This window comes from Ranitomeya variabilis, chromosome 4, assembly GCF_051348905.1.
Source record: "Ranitomeya variabilis isolate aRanVar5 chromosome 4, aRanVar5.hap1, whole genome shotgun sequence".
Taxonomy (NCBI): domain Eukaryota; kingdom Metazoa; phylum Chordata; class Amphibia; order Anura; family Dendrobatidae; genus Ranitomeya; species Ranitomeya variabilis.
The window spans coordinates 734,088,051-734,112,034 of record NC_135235.1 but is presented as its reverse complement, the minus strand read 5'-3'; the positions used below and the strand labels follow the sequence as shown (position 1 = coordinate 734,112,034).

General features: G+C 48.3%; 1 protein-coding gene across 2 annotated transcripts in view; it reads right to left on the bottom strand.

Annotated features, from left to right (window-relative positions):
- Positions 1-21,577, bottom strand: part of LOC143767936 (uncharacterized) — a 31,465-nt gene extending 9,888 nt beyond the window's left edge. The window contains exons 1-10 of one of the 2 annotated variants that reach the window (XM_077256471.1): positions 19,250-21,577; positions 15,639-15,788; positions 15,330-15,509; positions 14,319-14,442; positions 14,138-14,235; positions 13,397-13,546; positions 13,088-13,267; positions 12,089-12,212; positions 11,909-12,006; positions 10,785-10,875 (exon numbers count right to left, since the gene is read on the bottom strand). In XM_077256471.1, the coding sequence (XP_077112586.1) occupies positions 10,785-10,875; positions 11,909-12,006; positions 12,089-12,212; positions 13,088-13,267; positions 13,397-13,546; positions 14,138-14,235; positions 14,319-14,442; positions 15,330-15,509; positions 15,639-15,716 (1,123 nt within the window). In that variant the 5' untranslated portion in view covers positions 15,717-15,788; positions 19,250-21,577. The remainder of the gene's footprint in view (positions 1-10,784; positions 10,876-11,908; positions 12,007-12,088; positions 12,213-13,087; positions 13,268-13,396; positions 13,547-14,137; positions 14,236-14,318; positions 14,443-15,329; positions 15,510-15,638; positions 15,789-19,249) is intronic. The other variant, XM_077256470.1, reaches the window with a different exon arrangement.
- Positions 21,578-23,984: the final 2,407 nt, after the last annotated feature.

Here is a 23,984-nt window from a genome sequence, read left to right as displayed (position 1 = left end):
CTGGCACGTCGTTGAAGGCGACACGGACTTTCGGAATCTGACCGAGTGCCGCCCGCGTTTCGCATACAAACGCTCGGTAAACATAGGAGATCTGGTGATAAAAAATCGTATATTTACAAACGAGAACGATTGGATAAAAAAATCCCGCCCGCACGGTAACTTTAAATGCGGCAATTGCAGTATGTGCCATTTACACAAAACCACGAATCCCTTTAAAGTGGGTACTTTAATGCATACGGTCAAGGATTTTGTGACTTGTAAAACCAAATTTTTAGTGTATGTAATCACTTGTCCATGTAACCGGTTTTATATAGGGAAAACAATTAGGCCCCTTATGGTTCGTTTCCGTGAGCATTTCAACTCTGTGCTCACGGGAAAGGGCCGTGTTCGCTTAGTCAAACACGTACAAGAGGCGCATGGGGGGGATCCTAATCTGCTACGCTTTGCTGGACTAGAAGTGGTTAAGTTTCCGCAGCATGGCGGCGATCATAATAAATTACTCCTTCAATGTGAAGCGAGATGGATCCTTAAAACCAATGCGCAAAGCCCGTGGGGGCTTAATGATAAACTGGACATGTTGATCTTCATCTAATCCGCAAAAAACTAGAGAAAGTGTTGTTGTTATTAATCACTTAATTTATATGTATTACATGTGGTACGCCGCACGCCTATTAAAGGAAATGACGTTACCTGTACAACTCACATGGACCCGTAGAAGCGCTTGTGCGCGAAACGGCCGTCCTTCGTCTCGTCTTCACTCGCTCCCTCTCTTCACCAATGCCCTAACCTGCACCGCATTGTTGTGTGAATGATCATTTTTATGGATTAAAGAATTTCCACACTAGAAGAAAACGGGTGAGTGCTGCTTTTTCTTTTTCTCTCATATTACATTATGCATTTTTATGTTCTGACAGCTAAGAAAGTGCAGTGTCAGATGGCGATGTCGATTTCGAGGGCTTTAGTAGCATAGCTCAGAAATGAGCAGTGATTCTGGTCCATCCTCACACACTTCTGGAGAAATGTCTCCAACTCAGGGAACAATGCCCAGTACTAGCGCTGTCCCTAGTGCTCATGAATTGGCGCACACCAATGTTCAAGGAGCTTTGCCTCTTGATGTAGAATTTCCCAGATGGGAGGCTTCGGATTCGGCTACTCCAGTCATCCCTAATTTTAGTGCCATTCCTGGTATAAATGTGGAGGTGGAAAATTTTGGACCAGTTAATTTTTTTTATTTGTTTTTGACAGATAGCTTGCTAGAGCATATTGTCCTACAAATTTATATGCGTCCCAATTCATCTGCCAAAATCCACAATCCTATTATGCTAGGTCAAATTTATGGATACCAACTTATGTCCTAGAAATAAAAAGTTTTTTAGGACTTACATTCGTTATGGTGCTTGTTAAAAAAAATGAGCATTCGGTCCTATTGGTCCAACCGCCCTGTTCAAGCCACCCCTATGTTTTCTGCCGTTCTTCCTAGGACCCGTTATGAAATGCTCATGAGATTTTAGCATTTTAACGACAATAGTCAATGCCTGCCCAGAAATTCCCCAGAACATGACATACTATTCAAAATCAGACCCATCATCAAAGACTTGACAGAAAAGTTCTTAAAGCTTTACACCAAACAGAAAACATTTCCATTGATGAATTCCTTGAAAAATTCAAAGGAATACTGCACCTCAAGCAATTTATTCCTTTTAAGAGGGCAAGGTTCGGTATAAAGCTCTATAAAATGTGCGACAATTCAATTTATGAGGGGAAAGATAGCCAACTAAACCCACCAGGATGCCCTACTTACCTGGGGACATCTGGAAAAATTGTTTGGGAGCTGATAACTCCATTTTTACAAAAAGGCTACAATCTGTACGTTGACAACTACTACACCAGCATACCCCCATTTATAAGTCTGGTTGAACATAACATGGGGGCTTGTGGGACCATTTGCAAAAACTGTCAGGAGCTTCCACATTCATTAGTCAAAGAAAAGTTCCGAAAGGGGCCGTCAGGGGCTTTACGCAATGAAGAGCTGCTTGCCCTTACAGTATGTATAAGGATAAAAAAGATATTTTTATCCTGAGCTTGATCCACATAGATGCCACAAGGGCCACTGCAGACCAACAGGGATCCACTACTCCAAAACCTGTGTCTGTCATTGACTACAACAAATATATGGGGGATGTGGACCTTGCAGACAAGGTTCTACAGCCATACCAGGTATCAAGATAATCATATACCTGGTATAAAAAGTTAGTCATTTATTTGTTTCAGGTGGCCTCATATAATTCTTGTGTCATACAAAAAAGCCAGAAATGCAGATACTTTCCTTGATTTTCAGGAAAAGGTCATTGAAATTCTTGTTTTTGAAAATGTTGTCCCCGCCAATCCTTTAGAATCTGAAGATGTCAGAAGACTCACTGAGCGACATTTTATTGCACTCATTCCAGCAATTGAAACAAGAAAGAACCCCCAGAGAAGATGTCGTGTATGTTCCAAGAGAGGAATGAGGCATGATACCCGCTATTATTGCCCACAATGCCCATCATTGCCAGCCGATTGCCTCCATGACTGATTTAAAATCTTCCACACAGAACCACGTTTTTAAACTGTTTTGACAGTCAAGCATTTGGTTTATTTAGTGACAGATACATCTGAGTAGACCTTGCTTAGCAATTTCCGGGGGTAGGTGGGGGGATGTCTCCAGAGACACAAGCTGGGCACAATATATTGGGCACTACAAAGACATCTTTGCAATTTTTGCTCTAAAACTTCCACTACGTGTTTCTGGAAATCATCCATGTAGTGAAAATGGTCACTATATCCATAGATGAATAACCAGAGGGGTGTCATTTCCAAAATGGGGTCACTTCAGGAGGGATTCTGTTGTTCTGGCACTTAGCGGCTCTCCAAAGTGCCATAACAGCAGAATCCCCCCTGAAGCGACACCATTTTGAAAATGACACCCCTCTGGGAATTCATCTATGGGTGTAGTGACCATTTACCTATCTACCTGTTTTCCAATGTAAATTCTGAGGTTAAAACAACATTTTAGTGGTAAAAATGTAATTATTTTTTCTTCACTGCCCAATGGTATAATTTTCTATGGAACAGCTGTAGTGTCAGTATGCTCACTGCACTACTAGAAGAATTCTTTCAGAAAAGTATTTTGTAAAATGCAGTCACTTTTGGGGGCTTATGCTGTTCTAGCACCTCAGGGGCTCTGACAATGTGACATGTCACCCACAGAAAATTCCAGCAAAATCTGCTCAATATGGCGCTTCTTCCCTTAAGAGCTCTGCCATGCGCCAAAACAGTGGTTTACTCCCACATACAGTGCCTTGCAAAAGTATTCGGCCCCCGGGAACTTTTCAACCTTTTCCACATATCATGCTTCAAATATAAAGATACCAAATGTAAATTTTTGGTGAAGAATCAACAACAAATGGAACACAATTGTGAAGTTGAACGAAATTTATTGGTTATTTTAAATTTTTGTGGAAATTCAAAAACTGAAAAGTGGGGCGTGCAATATAATTCAGCCCCTTTACTTTCAGTGCAGCAGACTCACTCCAGAAGTTCATTGTGGATCTCTGAATGATCCAATGTTGTCCTAAATGCCTAATGATGATAAATATAATCCTCCTGTGTGTAATCAAGTCTCCGTATAAATGCACCTGCTCTGTGATAGTCTCAGGGTTCTGTATGAAGCACAGAGAGCTTCATGAAGACCAAGGAACACAACAGGCAGGTCCGTGATACTGTTGTGGAGAAGTTTAAAGCCGGATTTGGATACAAAATGATTTCCAAAACTTTAAACATCCCAAGGAGCACTGTGCAAGCAATCATATTGACATGGAAGGAGTATCATACCACAATCAACCAAGACCCGGCCGTCCCTCTAAACTTTTATCTCAAACAAGGAGAAGACTGATCACAGATGCAGCCAAGAGGCCCATGATCACTCTGGATGAATTGCAGAGATCTACAGCTGAGGTGGGACAGTCTGTCCATAGGACATCAATCAGTCGTACACTGCACAAATCTGGCCTTTATGGGAGAGAGGCAAGAAGAAAGCCATTTCTCAAAGATATCCATAAAAAGTGTTGTTTACAGTTTGCAACAAGCCACCTGGGAGACACACCAAACGTGGAAGAAGGTGCTCTGGTCAGATGAAACCAAAACCGAACATTTTGGCAACAATGCCAAACGATATGTTTGGCGTAAAGGCAACACACCTCATCACCCTGAACACACCATCCCCACTGTCAAACATGGCGGTGACAGCATCATGGTTTGGGCCTGCTTTTCTTCAGCAGGGACAGGGAAGATGGTTAAAATTGATGGGAAGATGGATGGAGCCAAATACAGGCCCATTCTTGAAGAAAACCTGTTGGAGTCTGCAAAAGACCTGAGACTGGGATGGAGATTTGTCTTCCAACAAGACAATGATCCCAAACAAAGCAAAATCTACAATGGAATGGTTCACAAATAAACGTATCCAGGTGTTAGAATGGCCAAGTCAAAGTCCAGACCTCAATCCATTCGAGAATCTGTGGAAAGAGCTGAAAACTTCTGTTCACAAAGATCTCCATCAAACCTCACTGAGCTCGAGCTGTTTGCCAAAGAAGAATGGGCAAGAATTTCAGTCTCTCAATGTACAAATCTGATAGAGACATACCCCAAGTGACTTGTAATCGCAGCAAAAGGTGGCGCAACAAAGTATTAAGTTAAAGGGGCCGAATAATATTGCACGCACCACTTTTCAGTTTTTGATTTTCCACAAAAATGTAAAATAACCAATAAATTTCGTTCAACTTCACAATTGTTTTCCACTTGTTGTTGATTCTTCACCGAAAAATTTACATTTGGTATCTTTATGTTTGAAGCTTGATATGTCGGAAAAGGTTGAAACGTTCCAGGGAGCCGAATACTTTCGCAAGGCACTGTATAGGATGTCAGCATACTCAGGACAAATTGCACACCAACTTTTGGGGTCCAATTTCTCCTTTTACCCTTTTAAAAAAAATTGAGGGCAAAAAGTTCATTTGTTGTGGAAAAAATATGAGTTTTTATTTTCATGGCTCTGCGTAATTAACTTCTGTGAAGCACTTGGGGGTTCAAAGTGCCCACCACACATCTAGATAAGTTCCTTGGGGGGGTCTAGTTTCCAAAATGGGGTCACTTGTGGGGTGTTTCCACTGTTTAGGCACATCAGGGGCTCTCCAAACGCGACATGGCAACCGCTAATTATTCCAGTATATTTTACATTCAAAAAGCCTTCCCTTCCGAGCACCCAAACATTAAATTTCCCCACATACAGGGTATCTGCATGCTAAGAAGAGATTGCAAAACAAAATGTATAGTCCATTTTCTCCTGTTACCCTTGTGAAAGTAAAAAAAAATAAAAATAGGTCTAAAGGAACATTTTTGTGAAAGAAAAGTAAATCTCTATTTTTTCCTTCCACCCTCCATTCGTTGCTGTGAAGCAGCTGAAGGGTTAATAAACTTCTTGAATGTGGTTTTGTGCACATTGAGGGGTGCAGTTTTTAGAATGGTGTCACTTTTGGGTATTTTCTGTCATATTGACCCCCCCCAAACTCACTTCAAATGTGATGTGGTCCCTAAAAAATTGGCTTTGTAAATTTTGTTCTAAAAATGAGAAATTGCTGGGCAACTTTTAACCCTTATAACTTCCTAACAAAAAAAAATTTGTTTCCAAAATTGTGCTGATGTAAAGTAGACATGTGGGAAATGTTAGTTATTAACTATTTTGTGTGTTATGACTCTCTGATTTAAGAGCATAAAAATAAAAATTTTGAAAACTTCGAAATTTTCAAACTTTTCGCCAAATTTCCATTTTTTAAACAAATAAACGCAAGTTATATCAAAGAAATTTTTATCACCATCTTAAAGTACAATATGTCACAAGAAAACAGTCTCAGAATCACCAGGATTCGTTGAAGCGTTTTAGAGTTATGACCTCATAAATTGACACTGATCAGAATTGAAAAATTTGGCCCGGTAACGAAGGCAAAAACAGGCGCTGGCGCAAAAGGGTTAGTATTTTGCTGCACAACCTTTTGAGGCAATCACTGCAATCAAACGATTCATGTAACTGTCAATGAGACTTCTGCACCTCTCGACAGGTATTTTGGTCACTCCTCAAGAGCAAACCGCTCCAGTTGTCTCGTGTATGAAGGTTGCCTTTTCCAGATGGCAATTTTCAGTTCTTTCCAAAGATGCTCAATAGGATTTAGGTCAGGGCTCATAGAAGGCCACTTCAGAATAGTCCAATGTTTTCCTCTTAGCCATTGTTGGGTGTTTCTAGCTGTGTGTTTTGGGTCATTATCCTGTTGCAAGACCCATGACCTGCGCCTGAGACCAAACTTTCTGACACTTGGCAGCACATTTGTCTCTAGAATCCCTTGATAGTCTTGAGATTTCATTGTACCCTGAACAGATTCTAGACACCCTGTGCCGGATGCAGCAAAGCAGCTCCAGAACATAACAGGGCCTCCTCCATGTTTCACAGTAGAGACAATGTTCTTTTCTTAATATGCTTCATTTGCCTGCTTGTCAACATAGAGCCGATGTGCCTTGTAAAAAAGTTCCATTTTTTGTCTCATCTGTCCATAGGACATTCTCCCAGAAGCTTTGTGGCTTGTCAACATGTAGTTTGGCAAATTCCAGTTTGACTTCCTTGGTCATCTACCATGAAGTCCACTTTAGCTCTTACAACGCCAGATGGTGCGATCTGACACTGATGTTCCTTGAGCTTGAAGTTCACCTTTAATCTGTTTAGATTTTCTTTTGTTACCATTCGTATTATACGTCTCCTTGATTTGTCATCAATTTTCCTCCTGCGGCCACGTCCAGGGAAGTTGGCTACAGTCCCATGGATCTTACATTTCTAAATAATATGTGCAACTGTAGTCACAGGAACATCAAGCTGCTTGGAGATGGTCTTACAACTTAACTTTAAAACGTTTGTCTGTAATTTTCTTTCTAATCTCCTGAGACAACTCTTTCCATCACTTCCTCTGGTCCATGTTGAGTGTGATACACATCATGTCACCAAACAGCACAGTGAGTATCTGTAGCCCTATATACAGGCCACTCACTGATTCCAGGATTGTAGACACCTGTGATGCTAGTTACTGGCCCCCCCACGATTTAATATGTCCCTTTTGTCACATTATTTTCAGGGGTACCTTTTTTTAATTCTGTGGAAGCATGGCTGAAAAGCAATGCCTGACTTTCATAGATCTTTTATTTCTTATTACTTTTGTCATATTCAAGTTATTTCTGTGACAATTGTGGGTTTTTCTGTCATTAAACGAGGAGTACCAACAATTTTGACAACATATGTATAGATTATAAACCTCAGTGAATTAACTTATAAAATGGAATCACTTTATGGGGATTTCGACTATTCTGGTTTTCTGTCATTTAGTCATATTAGGGCTTCTGCATATGGTGTGTCCCATCTCATCTGGGATCTGTTCCTGCTGTCCAGCTGGAGTAATCTGTTCCCTACTTCAGCCAATTGGGAAGCACCACACCCTACTAAAGCTCAAAGCACATCGCCGGAATCTGCCAGAAATAGCGTTGTTCTCCTCTGGTTCAGTCCTCTGTGCTCAGCTTGCGTACTTGTTTCCTGTTGTGACCTTGGCACGTTTACTGACTACTCTTGTGTCTTCTGATTCTGTCCTTCTGGTTCTGACCCAGCTACCTGACTATTCTTTTTGCCATCTACTACCACAGAATAGCAGGTAACACCATGGTCCAAGCCTAGGGGTCCCAGTGTAAGTCCAGATCCATGTAATGGTGTTAAAGGGCGATAAGCAAGGCAATCCTTGGGATATGGAAAGCAGAGAAGATAGTGCCAAGAATGTTCATGGGGGAGATCTTTTGAGCTGCCAGGTGACCATGAACAGTGCCCCCAATACATTGTGTCTACAAACTATTCCAGCTAGGTCTGCATTCAAACAGCTAAATGGCGCTCCATTCCCTTCTGAACACTGCCATGTGCCCAGAGAGTAGTGTACAATCGTATGTAGGGGATTGTGAGAAGCTGGAAAATAATTTGTAAGATCCATTTGTTTTCTATTATCCTTTGTGAAGAATTCCAAAGTTATTACCACATAAAGTGACCACGTCAGATTGTAAAAATAGGTCCTAATCAAGAACACAAAACTGGCTGCAGGAAGAGATTAAATCAGAGTATTTTGGACACTACTGTAATCAAAAACTGTGACAATAGACAATAACATCTACTGAAATGCTCAAACTGAACAGTCTCCATCAGTAATAAATGAGTAGCTAGCGGTGAAACCTCTCTGGGGTAATTAGAATATGGGGCTCGGTGACTTCACAATCTAAACTATCGTAAGTCCAATTTTCTGTCAGATGAGTTTCAAGAAGAAATATTACATATTTAAAGAGAACTGTGTATAATAGTGCAGAGCGGAGATGTCTTAAAGGGAACCTGTCAGCAGGATTGTGCTCAGTAACCTACAGACACTGTCAGGTCAGCGCCGTTATACTAATTACACTGATACCTGGTGATGAAATCCGTCTTGTGGTTGTTGTTTAATCTGTATTTCTAGTTTTAAGTTAATGAGGTGCTCTGGGGCGGGGTGTTGGGCGTGGCTTTATGTGGTGCTCTGGGGCGGGGCACTGTGGTGCTCTGGGGCGGGGCACTGTGGTGCTCTGGGGCGGGGCACTGTGGTGCTCTGGGGCGGGGCACTGTGGTGCTCTGGGGCGGGGCACTGTGGTGCTCTGGGGCGGGGCACTGTGGTGCTCTGGGGCGGGGCACTGTGGTCCTCTGGGGCGGGGCACTGTGGTCCTCTGGGGCGGGGCACTGTGGTCCTCTGGGGCGGGGCACTGTGGTGCTCTGGGGCGGGGCACTGTGGTGCTCTGGGGCGGGGCACTGTGGTGCTCTGGGGCGGGGCTTGATGTGGTGCTCTGATTACTTATGCATTTGTATTGGCTTATGACAGATCACTGATCCCTCAGTGACCTGCTCCCCATTTTTATAAAATGCATATAATAGAATTGATATTATTGTTGATAATGCCTATAATATTGTGGCTGTTGGGAGGCTTAAAAAAAAAATTACATCCAGCAAAATGTCACCAGCGGCACCTGCGCAGTAGCATCTATAAGTAAGAGACAGATGTTACTGGACAGGCGCCGCCGCTGGTGTCATTTTGCTGGATGTATTCTTTTTAAGCCTCCCAACAGCCACAATATTATAGGCATTATCAACAATAATATCAACACTATATGTGTTATGTAAAAATGGGGGGCAGGTCAGTGAGGGATCAGCGAGCTGTCATAAGCCAATACAGATGAATATGAAATCAGAGAACCACAAAACCCCGCTCCAGAGCAACACAAAGCCCTGCCCACAGGCCGTCCAAAGCCCCACCCCAGAGCACGAGAATATCATTAACTGAAAACTACACATAAAGATTAAACAACAGTAAACCAGAGTTGCATTCATTTATGGTGGACCATTGGAGCTACTATGAATCCTGACCAGAAGAGTAGAGAAAATAATATCGCTAGCCATTTCAGGAGAGATTGTGCAGTAATCTGAATTTCTTAGGATCAAAAACAATGAAATTTATGAGGTGGAGTGAATCCATGAAACCAGGGCTCAAGCCAACACATCTCCTGCAGGCGGGAATAAATGTATATTACAGCCATCAGCCACACACGGCTTACAGATATATCATGGCACAGGTGTGATGGGTTTTATGTAGTTTATCACAATCCTCCTTGAAGTTAGTCGGTTTTAATACAAATTGAAAAGTCAGGATAAAGGAAAACTCTGCTGTGATTGTACAGAAAGTCACACTTGGCCTCACTGCACATTTAATGTTGTCGATCATAAAAGTGAAGTTTGGCCAGAAAGAGTGGACCTGGTCTTGTAGGGACCATATGATCACATTCAGCAGCACAGAAGGGGGAGACGGTAGATTCATCCAATAAGATATCAGGGATCTAGGAAGCCAACAGCATCATTACCCTCCGCTTTCTCTTACAGGCCCATCATAATATTTTTCTTCAAGTGATTTTCTATCTTGTCAGCACATTCTACGTACGCTGTCATTTGGCTTTATAGTTTATAGATCTGGGCAGGTAACGATCTGCATCTTCTAATGTGAAGGAGAGAATGACTAATGAAATCAATTATTAAACCTTATATAAGTCAGTTCAGATATGGTGTACCAAGATGGTGTCTGTGTGTTCAGACAACACCCTGGAAGGAATCCTTGGAATGCAGAAGCTAAGATACTGGATACCATATATTGAAGTGAACTTGAAATGGACCTATCATAGACTGACACTGGTTACTCAGAAGATTGTGTGACACCCTTTTCCTGTCTCTTTGTCTTGAGAATAAACTTCAGTTGTGTGCAAGCCTTAGCTGAGAAAGGAGTATACATCTAACGCTGTTTGGTGTGACTCTTTAAGCATGCACTTGGCCTATATTGGGTCAGGTACAAGCAATCATATCGATCTCGCTTTAAGGGATAACCCTCACACTAATATCAGGGGGTAGGTGGATCCTCCAGGTTGTAAGTTCTATAGAAAAGGGCTTTCAATGCCCAAAGTCATTTGAACAGTTTTGGGTGGAGGAGAATGTTGTGGTCTAGAGGCAAAATGGTGATCACACGATTGTGATACGGCCGGACTACACCACCGATAAAGCAGCCACAGCCGGTGACTGAGAAAAATCTGTGACTTCTCTGCATTTAGTGGTTACCACTCACCTGGGTAGTCATATGTAGGAATCTCCTCTTTACACCGCTCATCACCCCTCACATATGTCTCTGTAGTATTAATAATGGTCAGATCTTCACCCTGAAACAAATATTGTAAAAGTCACAGACAGATGGAGAAGTCACATCTATGATCAGTTCTAATCCTGCCGTCTCCACCGTTCTCATGACACAAGTATAAAACATATACCGTATATACTCAAGTATAAGCCGACCCAAGTATAAGCCGATATCCCTAATTTTGCCACAAAAAAATGGGAAAACTTAATGTCTCGAGTATAAGCCTAGCGTGGGAAATGCAGCAGCCACCGGTAAATTTCAAAAATAAAAACAGATACCAATAAAAGAAAAAATAATTGAAACATCAGTAGGTTAAGTGTTTTTGAATATCCATATTGAACCAGGAGCCCCATAAGATGCACAAATGCTGATTATGGCCCCATAAGATGCAATAAAAAAAAAAAAAAAGACATACTCACCTCTCGTTGCTGCCCCTGTCTCTCCGCAGTGATTGTTCAGGCAGAGGGTGGCGCCCACTAACACGTCATCGCGCCCTCTGACCTGAACAGTCACAGCAAGAGGACGGGGAAGATGGAGCGGCGCCCTGCGGTGGAACGCGGACAGGTGACTATGAAATATATGAAATACTCACCTGCTCCCGGCGCGGTCCCTGGCAGCTTCTCCCAGACAGATGATCTCCGGCGCCCGCAGCTTCTGCCTCTGTTCAGCAGTCACGTGATACCGCTCATTACAGCAATGAATATGCGGCTCCACCACTATGGGAGTGGAGGCCATATTCATTACTTTAATGAGCGGTACCACGTGACCGCTGAAAAGAGGAAAAGCTGCGTGTGCCCGGAGACCATGGGACATGCAGGGACAGCGTCAGGAGCAGGTGAGTATGCGACAGTCGTCTGTCCCCCTCACCCGCCGCCAACCATGAGTCGAGTATAAGCCGAGAGGGGAACTTTCAGCCCAAAAAATTGGGCTGAAAATCTCGGCTTATACTCGAATATATACGGTAATACTGGTGGATAAAACAAGACTGGGCACAAGACCTTCACAGCCGTCTACACATCATAGGGGAGATCTCCTGACACCTTCTCTCCATCTACCTGATGATCCTGAGGTGATTTGGGATCTTCTTGCTTGCAGTCCTCTGGAAGAAGAGGACGGGGACATCTCTCTGGTGTTGTCCTCTTACTGGATAGATCTGGAGGAAACACATACAGGGACTGAATTCATTCTTTACATACAGATAATTATAGGCGTGTGTATTTAGTCCTGTCTATTACCTGCTGATGTGAGGGGCTGGGGAACCTCCATCATGACGTCCTTGTACAGGTCTCTGTGTCCTTCTAAATACTCCCACTCCTCCATGGAGAAATAGACGGAGACATCCTGACACCTTATAGGAACCTGACACATACAATGATACCGTCATCCCCCGATCTCTTCATAGCATTTAAAAGATAATGATATATCACCTGCGCTTGTGGAGTAATACTAATAGTGCATATACTACGGCTCCGCTTGCAATAAACAGACCCGAACAAGGTGCACTCTAGTTCAAGTGTCAAATTAAATAGACTGGCTGTGCCCCAGAACCTAGCGGAGTAATGACTTGTCCACTGTTGGCTGATAGTGCCAAGATGCTGATTAGCATACACACATACACTTACTGGTTGCAGTGGTGAGAGTAGTTGCGTGGATCAGTGGATGTCCGTACTCCTTTGTGGATTAATGTGCTGGGCTGCACCATGAGTCTGAGGAGAGGTGTCGGGACCGGCTGTTTCCTGAAGAGGTCTCTGCTCGCTGAGCAACTGGCAGGGACAAGAACCGCCAACTCCTAGCGTGCCCGGCCGGAAGCAACGCCGGAGCGGTAGCGGTGTGTGTAGGGGGCGTGGCAAAGATAGTGACGTCACAAGGTGGGCGGGCGCCATTACTCCGCTAGGTTCTGGGGCACAGCCAGTCTATTTAATTTGACACTTGAACTAGAGTGTACCTTGTTCGGGTCTGTTTATTGCAAGCGGAGCCGTAGTATATGCACTATTAGTATTACTCCACAAGCGCAGGTGATATATCATTATTTTTTAAATCGTTTTATTTCAGACAGGGTGCAGCACAGACCCTGCCATCTCACCAGCAGCTCCACTCCCCCCCCCCTTTTTTATCTAGTCCACTCTCTCCTCTCTTCTCCATTGTTCCGTCAGTGCAGCGCCAGAGTATAATATATATTTTTGTACCCTTTATAGCATTACTGTATAATGTCCCAGCATTCCCAGCAGTGTCACCTCTCCAGTCAGCAGCTCAATCATCTTGTAGGTGAGTTCTAGGATCTTCTGGTGATTGATGTCCTCATGTATCAGGGGGTGAGGTGGAGGCCCCGTGATTGGGCTCAGGGGTCTTCCCCATCCCTCAGACACAGGGTCCTGACAGCGCTCACTAGAGGTCTTCTTCACTACTTTGTAATCCTGGTTATGGAGAGACACATTAATAAATCTCACTACAGACATTTCCAGACTCCTCACCTCTCCAGTTCTGCCCATCTGTTATTCCCATAGAGAAGAATGATGTAATGTGACGTCATCAGAATCTCTCACCTCTCGAGTAAGCCGGAAGAGGATCTCTAGGGTGAGGTGTAATATCCTCTCCGCCATCTTGTCTCTGTCCATATCAATCCTTAATGGGCAAATAAGGAAAATTCTCTTATCTAGAAGATCTTCACTGAGAGGATCCGATATTGTAGAGACCTGAATGAGAAGAGCCGATGTAACATCATAAGAATCATGTGTAATATATGGGGGCACACAGGGGACATTACTAATATATGGGGGCACACAGGGGTCCGTAGTAATATATGGAGGCACATAGGGTACATTACTAAAATATGGGGGCACATAAGGGGGAGTACTAATATATGGGGGCACACAGGAGACATTAGTAATATATGGGGGCACATAGGAGACAATACTAATATATGGAGGCACATAGGGTACATTACTAAAATATGGGGGCACATAGGGGTGAGTACTAATATATGGAGGCACATAGGGTACATTACTAAAATATGGGGGCACATAGGGGTAAGTACTAATATATGGGGGCACATTGGGGACATTACTAATATATGGGGGCACATTGGGGACATTACTAATATTTGGGGGCACATTGGGGACATTAATATATGGGGGCACACAGGGTACATTATTAATATAAGGGGGCACATAGGGACCATTACTAATATATGGGGGCACATAGGAGACATTACTAATATATGGGGGGCACACAGGGTACATTATTAATATATGGGGGAGATCTCCTGACACCTTCTCTCCATCTACCTGATGATCCTGAGGTGATTTGGGATCTTCTTGCTTGCAGTCCTCTGGAAGAAGAGGAAGGGGACATCTCTCTGGTGTTGTCCTCTTACTGGATAGATCTGGAGGAAACACATACAGGGACTGAATTTATTCTTTACATACAGATAATTATAGACCGTGTGTATTGAGTCCTGTCTATTACCTGGTGATGTGAGGGGCTGGGGATCCTCCATCATGACGTCCTTGTACAGGTCTCTGTGTCCTTCTAAATAATCCCACTCCTCCACGGAGAAATAGACGGAGACATCCTGACACCTTATAGGAACCTGACACATACAATGATACAGTCATCCCCCGATCCCTTCATAGCATTTAAAAGATAATGATATATCACCTGCGCTTGTGGAGTAATACTAATAGTGCATATACTACGGCTCCGCTTGCAATAAACAGACCCGAACAAGGTGCACTCTAGTTCAAGTGTCAAATTAAATAGACTGGCTGTGCCCCAGAACCTAGCAGAGTAATGACTTGTCCACTGTTGGCTGATAGTGCCAAGATGCTGATTAGCATACACACATACACTTACTGGTTGCAGTGGTGAGAGTAGTTGCGTGGATCAGTGGATGTCCGTACTCCTTTGTGGATTAATGTGCCGGGCTGCACCATGAGTCTGAGGAGAGGTGTCGGGACCGGCTGTCTCCTGAAGAGGTCTCTGCTCGCTGAGCGACTGGCAGGGACAAGAACCGCCAACTCCTAGCGTGCCCCGGCCGGAAGCAACGCCGGAGCGGTAGCGGTGTGTGTAGGGGGCGTGGCAAAGATAGTGACGTCACAAGGTGGGCGGGCGCCATTACTCCGCTAGGTTCTGGGGCACAGCCAGTCTATTTAATTTGACACTTGAACTAGAGTGCACCTTGTCCGGGTCTGTTTATTGTAAGCGGAGCCGTAGTATATGCACTATTAGTATTACTCCACAAGCGCAGGTGATATATCATTATGTTTTAAATCGTTTTATTTCAGACAGGGTGCAGCACAGACCCTGCCATCTCACCAGCAGCTCCACTTCCCCCTTTTCCTCCCCCCCCTTTTTTATCTAGTCCCCTCTCTCCTCTCTTCTCCATTGTTCCGTCAGTGCAGCGCCAGAGTATAATATATATTTTTGTACCCTTTATAACATTACTGTATAATGTCCCAGCATTCCCAGCAGTGTCACCTCTCCAGTCAGCAGCTCAATCATCTTGTAGGTGAGTTCTAGGATCTTCTGGTGATTGATGTCCTCATGTATCAGGGGGTGAGGTGGAGGCCATGTGATTGGGCTCAGGGGTCTTCCCCATCCCTCAGACACAGGATCCTGACAAAGATCACTAGAGGTCTTCTTCACTACTGTGTAATCCTGGTTATGGAGAGATACATTAATAAATCTCACTACAGACATTTCCAGAGTCCTCACCTCTCCAGTTCTGTCCATCTGTTATTCCCATAGATAAGAATGATGTAATGTGACGTCATCAGAATCTCTCACCTCTCCAGTAAGCCGGAAGAGGATCTCTAGGGTGAGGTGTAATATCCTCTCCGCCATCTTGTCTCTATCCATATCCATGCTTAATGGGCAAATAAGGAAAATTCTCTTATATAGAAGATCTTCACTGAGAGGATCCGATATTGTAGAGACCTGAATGAGAAGAAGAGCTGATGTAACATCATAAGAATCATGTGTAATATATGGGGGCACACAGGGGACATTACTAATATATGGTGGCACACAGGGGTCAGTAGTAATATATGGAGGCACATAGGGTACATTACTAAAATATGGGGGCACATAGGGGGGGGGAGTACTAATATATGGGGGCAGATTGGGGACATTACTAATATATGGGAGCACATTGGGGACATTACTAATATATGGGGGCACACAGGGTACATTACTAATATATGGGGGCACACAGGGTACATTATTAATATATGGGGGCACATAGGGAACATTAATAATATATGGGGGCAGATAGGAGACATTACTAATATATGGGGGGCACACAGGGTACATTATTAAAATATGGGGGCACATAGGGAAAATTACTAAAATATGGAGGCACAAAGGGGCCAGTAGTAATATATAGGGGCACACAGGGGCCAGTAGTGATATATGGGGGCACACAGGGGACAGTAGTCATATATGGGGGCCAGTAGTAATATATGGGGGCACACATGGGCCAGTAGTAATATATGGGGGCACACGGGGGCCAGTAGTAATATATGGAGGTACACGGGGGCCAGTAGTAATATATGGGGGCACACATGGGCCAGTAGTAATATATGGGGGCACACGGGGGCCAGTAGCAATATATGGAGGTACACGGGGGCCAGTAGCAATCTATAGGGGCACACGGGGGCCAGCAGCGATCTATGGGGGCACACGGGGACCAGCAGCGATCTATGGGGACACACGGGGGCCAGTAGTCATATATGGGGGCACACGGGGGCCAGTAGTCATATATGGAGGAACACGGGGGCCAGTAGTAATATATGGGGGCACACGGGGGTCAGTAGTAATATATGGAGGCACATAGGGTACATTACTAAAATATGGGGGCACATAGGGGGGGGGGGGAGTACTAATATATGGGGGCAGATTGGGGACATTACTAATATATGGGAGCACATTGGGGACATTACTAATATATGGGGGCACACAGGGTACATTACTAATATATGGGGGCACACAGGGTACATTATTAATATATGGGGGCACATAGGGAACATTAATAATATATGGGGGCAGATAGGAGACATTACTAATATATGGGGGGCACACAGGGTACATTATTAAAATATGGGGGCACATAGGGAAAATTACTAAAATATGGAGGCACAAAGGGGCCAGTAGTAATATATAGGGGCACACAGGGGCCAGTAGTGATATATGGGGGCACACAGGGGACAGTAGTCATATATGGGGGCCAGTAGTAATATATGGGGGCACACATGGGCCAGTAGTAATATATGGGGGCACACGGGGGCCAGTAGTAATATATGGAGGTACACGGGGGCCAGTAGTAATATATGGGGGCACACATGGGCCAGTAGTAATATATGGGGGCACACGGGGACCAGTAGTAATATATGGAGGTACACGGGGGCCAGTAGCAATCTATAGGGGCACACGGGGGCCAGCAGCGATCTATGGGGGCACACGGGGACCAGCAGCGATCTATGGGGACACACGGGGGCCAGTAGTCATATATGGGGGCACACGGGGGCCAGTAGTCATATATGGAGGAACACGGGGGCCAGTAGTAATATATGGGGGCACACGGGGGCCAGTAGTAATATATGGGGGCACACGGGGGCCAGTAGTAATATATGGGGGCACACGGGGGCCAGTAGTAATATATGGGGGGCACACAGAGGCCAGTAGTAATATATGGAGGCACACAGGGGCCAGTAGTAACATATGGGGGCACACAGGGGCCAGTAGTAATATATGGGGATACAGCACCACACACATACAGCTCCGCACACACAGCACCCTACAGACACACGCATACATACAGCTCCACGCACACACACAGCTCTGCACATACACACATACAGCTCCGCTGCCCGCGCACACATACAGCTCCGCACACACACAGCTCTGCGCGCACACGCGCACACATGCAGCTCCGCTGCCCGCGCACACATGCAGCTCCGCTGCCCGCGCACACATGCAGCTCCGCTGCCCGCGCACACATGCAGCTCCGCTGCCCCCGCACACATGCAGCTCCGCTGCCCCCGCACACATGCAGCTCCGCTGCCCCCGCACACATGCAGCTCCGCTGCCCCCGCACACATGCAGCTCCGCTGCCCGCGCACACATGCAGCTCCGCTGCCCGCGCACACATGCAGCTCCGCTGCCCGCGCACACATGCAGCTCCGCTGCCCGCGCACACATGCAGCTCCGCTGCCCGCGCACACATGCAGCTCCGCTGCCCGCGCACACATGCAGCTCCGCTGCCCGCGCACACATGCAGCTCCGCGCACACATACAGCTCCGCTGCCCGCGCACACATACAGCTCCGCACACACAGCTCTGCGCGCACGCACACAAATACAGCTCCGCTGCCCGCGCACACATGCAGCTCCGCTGCCCGCGCACACATGCAGCTCCGCTGCCCGCGCACACATGCAGCTCCGCTGCGCGCAAACACATGCAGCTCCGCTGCCCGCGCACACATGCAGCTCCGCTGCCCGCGCACACATGCAGCTCCGCTGCCCGCGCACACATGCAGCTCCGCTGCCCCCGCACACATGCAGCTCCGCTGCCCCCGCACACATGCAGCTCCGCTGCCCCCGCACACATGCAGCTCCGCTGCCCCCGCACACATGCAGCTCCGCTGCCCCCCGCACACATGCAGCTCCGCTGCCCCCGCACACATGCAGCTCCGCTGCCCCCGCACACATGCAGCTCCGCTGCCCCCGCACACATGCAGCTCCGCTGCCCGCGCACACATGCAGCTCCGCTGCCCGCGCACACATGCAGCTCCGCTGCCCGCGCACACATGCAGCTCCGCTGCCCGCGCACACATGCAGCTCCGCTGCCCGCGCACACATACAGCTCCGCTGCCCGCGCACACATACAGCTCCGCTGCCCGCGCACACATACAGCTCCGCGCACACATACAGCTCCGCTGCCCGCGCACACATACAGCTCCGCACACACAGCTCTGCGCGCACGCACACAAATACAGCTCCGCTGCCCGCACATACTGTACATACCGCTCCGCTGCCCGCACGCACGCACGCACGCACGCACGCACACACACACACACACACACATGATACAGCCACACACACACACCAGCACTGGCAATGTTTGCTCCCAGGACCCAGATAGTGTGAGTGGGGCTGTATTATACCCCACCCCCACCACTCACTCTCTGGGTCCGTCTGCCGGGAGCAAAGATCAAACATCAAGGGCTGCTGGCTGTGTTTTCATGGCTCCTCCAGCCTTAGGCACTACAGGCAGAAACGAGGCTGAGAAATGTAAGGGAAGGGGTGAGGACCGTGAGGTGAGTCACAGACAGAGACGTGCAGCAGGCAGCACGCGGGCAGGAGCAAGATCATTACAGACAGAGACAGTACACTACTTACTGTGTATGTACTGCTTTAATGTCTGCGAGTCCTCCAGGCCAGCAATGTGAGTCCGGGACCCAGGGAGCCGCCGCTCCACCTCAGCAGTCACATTCCGGCCGTCACCAGTGAGGCTGTGAGCAGGGGGTCACTGTGTCTCAGTAGGGAGAGTCGGCACCAGCACCGCGTGTTCTGGCTGCTGCTCTGCCGCCCCGTCTTCAGGAAGACAGCCTGGTCTAGTATAAAAAAACAAAACAAAAAAAACCCCATGCTCAGGTGCCGCCCCCCCGCTTGTTCCCGCCCTAGGCACGTGCCCTCAAGTGCCTAGTGGCAAATACGGCCCTGCCCATTGGTGAGTATGACTAATGCAGACACTTGTCGGCAGTGACTTAGGCTACTTTCACATCAGTGATTTTTACCATTCGCGGCAGATCCAGCAATTTTTCTGCATTCCGCACGACGATCTCCCACATCAGATCTGACAGCTCTGTAGGCCTCAGGTGACACACTGACAGGAGACAATGGCCCCTGCAGTGTTATCACTGAGGGTTCAATGGCCTCTCACTTTACGGCACTGCTGCGTGAGAATTTTCCCATGCAGCGGTGTCGCAAGTAACAGTATGAAATATACTGTGCTCACAGCGGCGGAGGGATACAGTGCGGAAGGATACCTTCCGTCATTGTATCCCGGAGCCCCTGGAGAGGTCGCTTCTGCCAATGTGACAACTCTCCACGGGAGATCGTCATGGGACACTCATTATTACATGGATTACATCGCATCAGGGAGTATATTGTGTGTGTATTATTTTTAATTTTTTTTTACAGGTGATTAAGGGTTTCGGGGATTAGGTGTATAGTGAGTATTTACTGTATGTTGTATGTTCTGTATGTATATATGTGTGTGGGGTTTTTTTTACCCTTGAACACAGTAGCCGGATGATGGGACTACTACTGTCCCATCATCCGGCTACCTGTCACTGTAGCAGGCATAGCCGGATGGGACTATTTGTCCCATTGGATGATACATGACACACACAGCCCCGCACACACAGCTCGACACACACACACACAGCTCCGCGCGCACACACAGCTCCGCGCGCACACACAGCTCCGCGCGCACACACAGCCCCACAGCTCCGCTGCCCGCACACACGCAAAAAACATACACACAGCTCTGCACACACACAGCTCTGCACACACACACACACACACAGCTCTGCGCGCACGCACACACATACAGCTCCACTGCCCGGACACACACATGCAGCCCCAAACACATACAGCTCCGCACACACACACACACAGCTCCACACACACATACAGCCCCGCACACACACACACACACACATACAGCTCCACACACACATACAGCCCCGCACACACACAGCTCCACACACATACTTACAGCTCGACGCACACACATACAGCTCGACGCACACACATACAGCTCCACGCACACACATACCGCTCCACGCACACACATACCGCTCCACGCACACATACAGCTCCACGCACACAAACACAGCACCACGCACAGACATACAGCTCCGCTGCCCGCACACACACACAAAAACATACACACAGCTCTGCACACATATACAGCCCCGCACACACACACACACAGCCCCGCGCGCGCACGCACACACACAGCCCCACGCACACACATACAGCTCCGCTGCCCGCACGCGCACACATACACATACAGCTCCACACACATACACACACAGCTCCGCACACATACACATATACAGCTCCGCTGACCGCACGCCACTAATACTAGTTAGGGCCACATAGAAGGACTTATGGCCCCTGTAGGTGAATAGGGGAATCTTATCATGTGGGGGAAGAAGGGAGAATTCTTGCAGTGGCCGGTACACAGGGGAGGACATTACTGTCTGGAGACAAAGAGGAAACCGCACTCACTGCACAGACACAGCCAGGACTCCCAGGTGTGAATAAGCGCTATAGTGAGGATGCGGAGGCGATACAGGAGGAGAAATCCCCCACATGGAGGGTGACGAGGACAGCGCAGACTCCACCTGCAGAAGCGGACACCGGGAATCCACTGGGAGTCGGAGAAAGGAGCTTCAAGGGTAAACGCTACACTGTGTGGCTCCTCCTCCATGTGTGAAGTCATTTCCGGGGCGTGTCCTGACAAGCCGCCATTGCACAGGTTGGCTGCAGGCATCCGCCACACAGTCCAGGGGCTCAGCCTCAGAACACAGATCCCTGCCGTGTCCTGACCGCATTGTGCGGCCGGCGACTCCAGCTCCCACCAGCCAGTGTGCTGCCCCCTACTGCGCAGCCGCCCGGAGGCCCCGCCCTTGCCGTCACGTGGCGCTGACAGAGACACGGGACTACATTTCCCGGCGTTCCCTGCTTGTCGCTTCCGGAGTGACGCTCGCGTTGTCACGTGCGGGTAACTTTCTCTGCAGCTTTTGTACAACATCCGGATGGCTGCTCTGTGCGCACAGGACCTATGATGAGGTCACAGGAGGGGAGGAGTCAGGGTCACATGATCAGGGGCCTCAGTGTATGCAGGACTCTGCTGTGCTGGTTGTCATGGTGCCGGAAGAGGGGAAGTTATGTGTGGGGTCAGGAGGGGTTTACAGTGTGGATATAGCAGAGCCATGTGTACGAGGTGTACGGAGCGGAGCCGAGTATCTACGAGGTGTACGGAGCGGAGCCGTGTGTGTACGAGGTGTACGGAGCGGAGCCGTGTGTACGAGATGTACGGAGCGGAGCCATGTGTGTACGAGGTGTACAGAGCAGAGCCGCTTGTGTACGAGGTGTACGGAGCGGAGCCGTGTGTGTACGAGGTGTACAGAGCAGAGCCGCTTGTGTACGAGGTGTACGGAGCTGAGCTGCTTGTGTACGAGGTGTACGGAGTGGAACCGTGGGTATACAAAGCGGAGCCATGTGTGTACCAGGTGTATGGAGCGGAGCCGCATGTGTACAAGGTGTACGGAGCGGAGCCGCTTGTGTACGAGGTGTACGGAGCTGAGCTGCTTGTGTACGAGGTGTACGGAGCGGAGCCGCATGTGTACGGAGCGGAGCCGCGTGTGTACGAAGTGTACGGAGCGGAGCCGTGTGTGTACGAGGTGTACGGAGCGGAGCCACGTGTGTACGAAGTGTACGGAGCGGAGCCGCGTGTGTACGAGGTGTACGGAGCGGAGCCGTGTGTGTACGAGGTGTGCGGAGCAGAGCCGTGTGTGTACGAGGTGTACGGAGCAGAGCCGAGTATCTACGAGGTGTACGGAGCGGAGACGTGTGTGTACGACGTGTGCGGAGCAGAGCTGTATGTGTACGAGGTGTACGGAGCAGAGCCGAGTATCTACGAGGTGTACGGAGCGGAGCCGTGTGTACGAGATGTACGGAGCGGAGCCATGTGTGTACGAGGTGTACAGAGCAGAGCCGCTTGTGTACGGAGCGGAGCCGCTTGTGTACGAGGTGTACGGAGTGGAGCCGTGTGTGTACGAGGTGTACGGAGCGGAGCCGTGTGTGTACAAGGTGTACGGAGCAGAGCCGAGTATCTACGAGGTGTACGGAGCGGAGACGTGTGTGTACGAGGTGTACGGAGCGGAGCCGTGTGTGTACGAGGTGTGCGGAGCAGAGCTGTATGTGTACGAGGTGTACGGAGCAGAGCCGAGTATCTACGAGGTGTACGGAGCGGAGCCGTGTGTACGAGATGTACGGAGCGGAGCCATGTGTGTACGAGGTGTACAGAGCAGAGCCGCTTGTGTACGGAGCGGAGCCGCTTGTGTACGAGGTGTACGGAGTGGAGCCGTGTGTGTACGAGGTGTACGGAGTGGAGCCGTGTGTGTACGAGGTGTACGGAGTGGAGCCGTGTGTGTACGAGGTGTACGGAGCGGAGCCGTGTGTGTACGAGATGTACGGAGCGGAGCCGTGTGTGTGTACGAGGTGTACAGAGCGGAGCCGCTTGTGTACGAGTTGTACGGAGCTGAGCTGCTTGTGTACGAGGTGTACGGAGTGGAACCGTGGGTATACAAAGCGGAGCCATGTGTGTACCAGGTGTATGGAGCGGAGCCGCATGTGTACAAGGTGTACGGAGCGGAGCCGCTTGTGTACGAGGTGTACGGAGCTGAGCTGCTTGTGTACGAGGTGTACGGAGCGGAGCCGCATGTGTACGAAGTGTACGGAGCGGAGCCGCGTGTGTACGAAGTGTACGGAGCGGAGCTGCGTGTGTACGAGGTGTACGGAGCGGAGCCGCGTGTGTGCGAGGTGTACGGAGCAGAGCCGTGCGTGTACGAGGTGTACGGAGCGGAGCCGTGTGCGTACGAGGTGTACGGAGCGGAGCCGTGTGTGTACGAGGTGTACGGAGCGGAGCCGTGTGTGTATGAGGTGTACGGAGCGGAGCCATGTGTGTACGAGGTGTACAGAGCAGAGCCGCTTGTGTACGAGGTGTACGGAGCGGAGCCGTGTGTGTACGAGGTGTACAGAGCAGAGCCGCTTGTGTACGAGGTGTACGGAGCTGAGCTGCTTGTGTACGAGGTGTACGGAGTGGAACCGTGGGTATACAAAGCGGAGCCATGTGTGTACCAGGTGTATGGAGCGGAGCCGCATGTGTACAAGGTGTACGGAGCGGAGCCGCTTGTGTACGAGGTGTACGGAGCTGAGCTGCTTGTGTACGAGGTGTACGGAGCGGAGCCGCATGTGTACGGAGCGGAGCCGCGTGTGTACGAAGTGTACGGAGCGGAGCCGTGTGTGTACGAGGTGTACGGAGCGGAGCCACGTG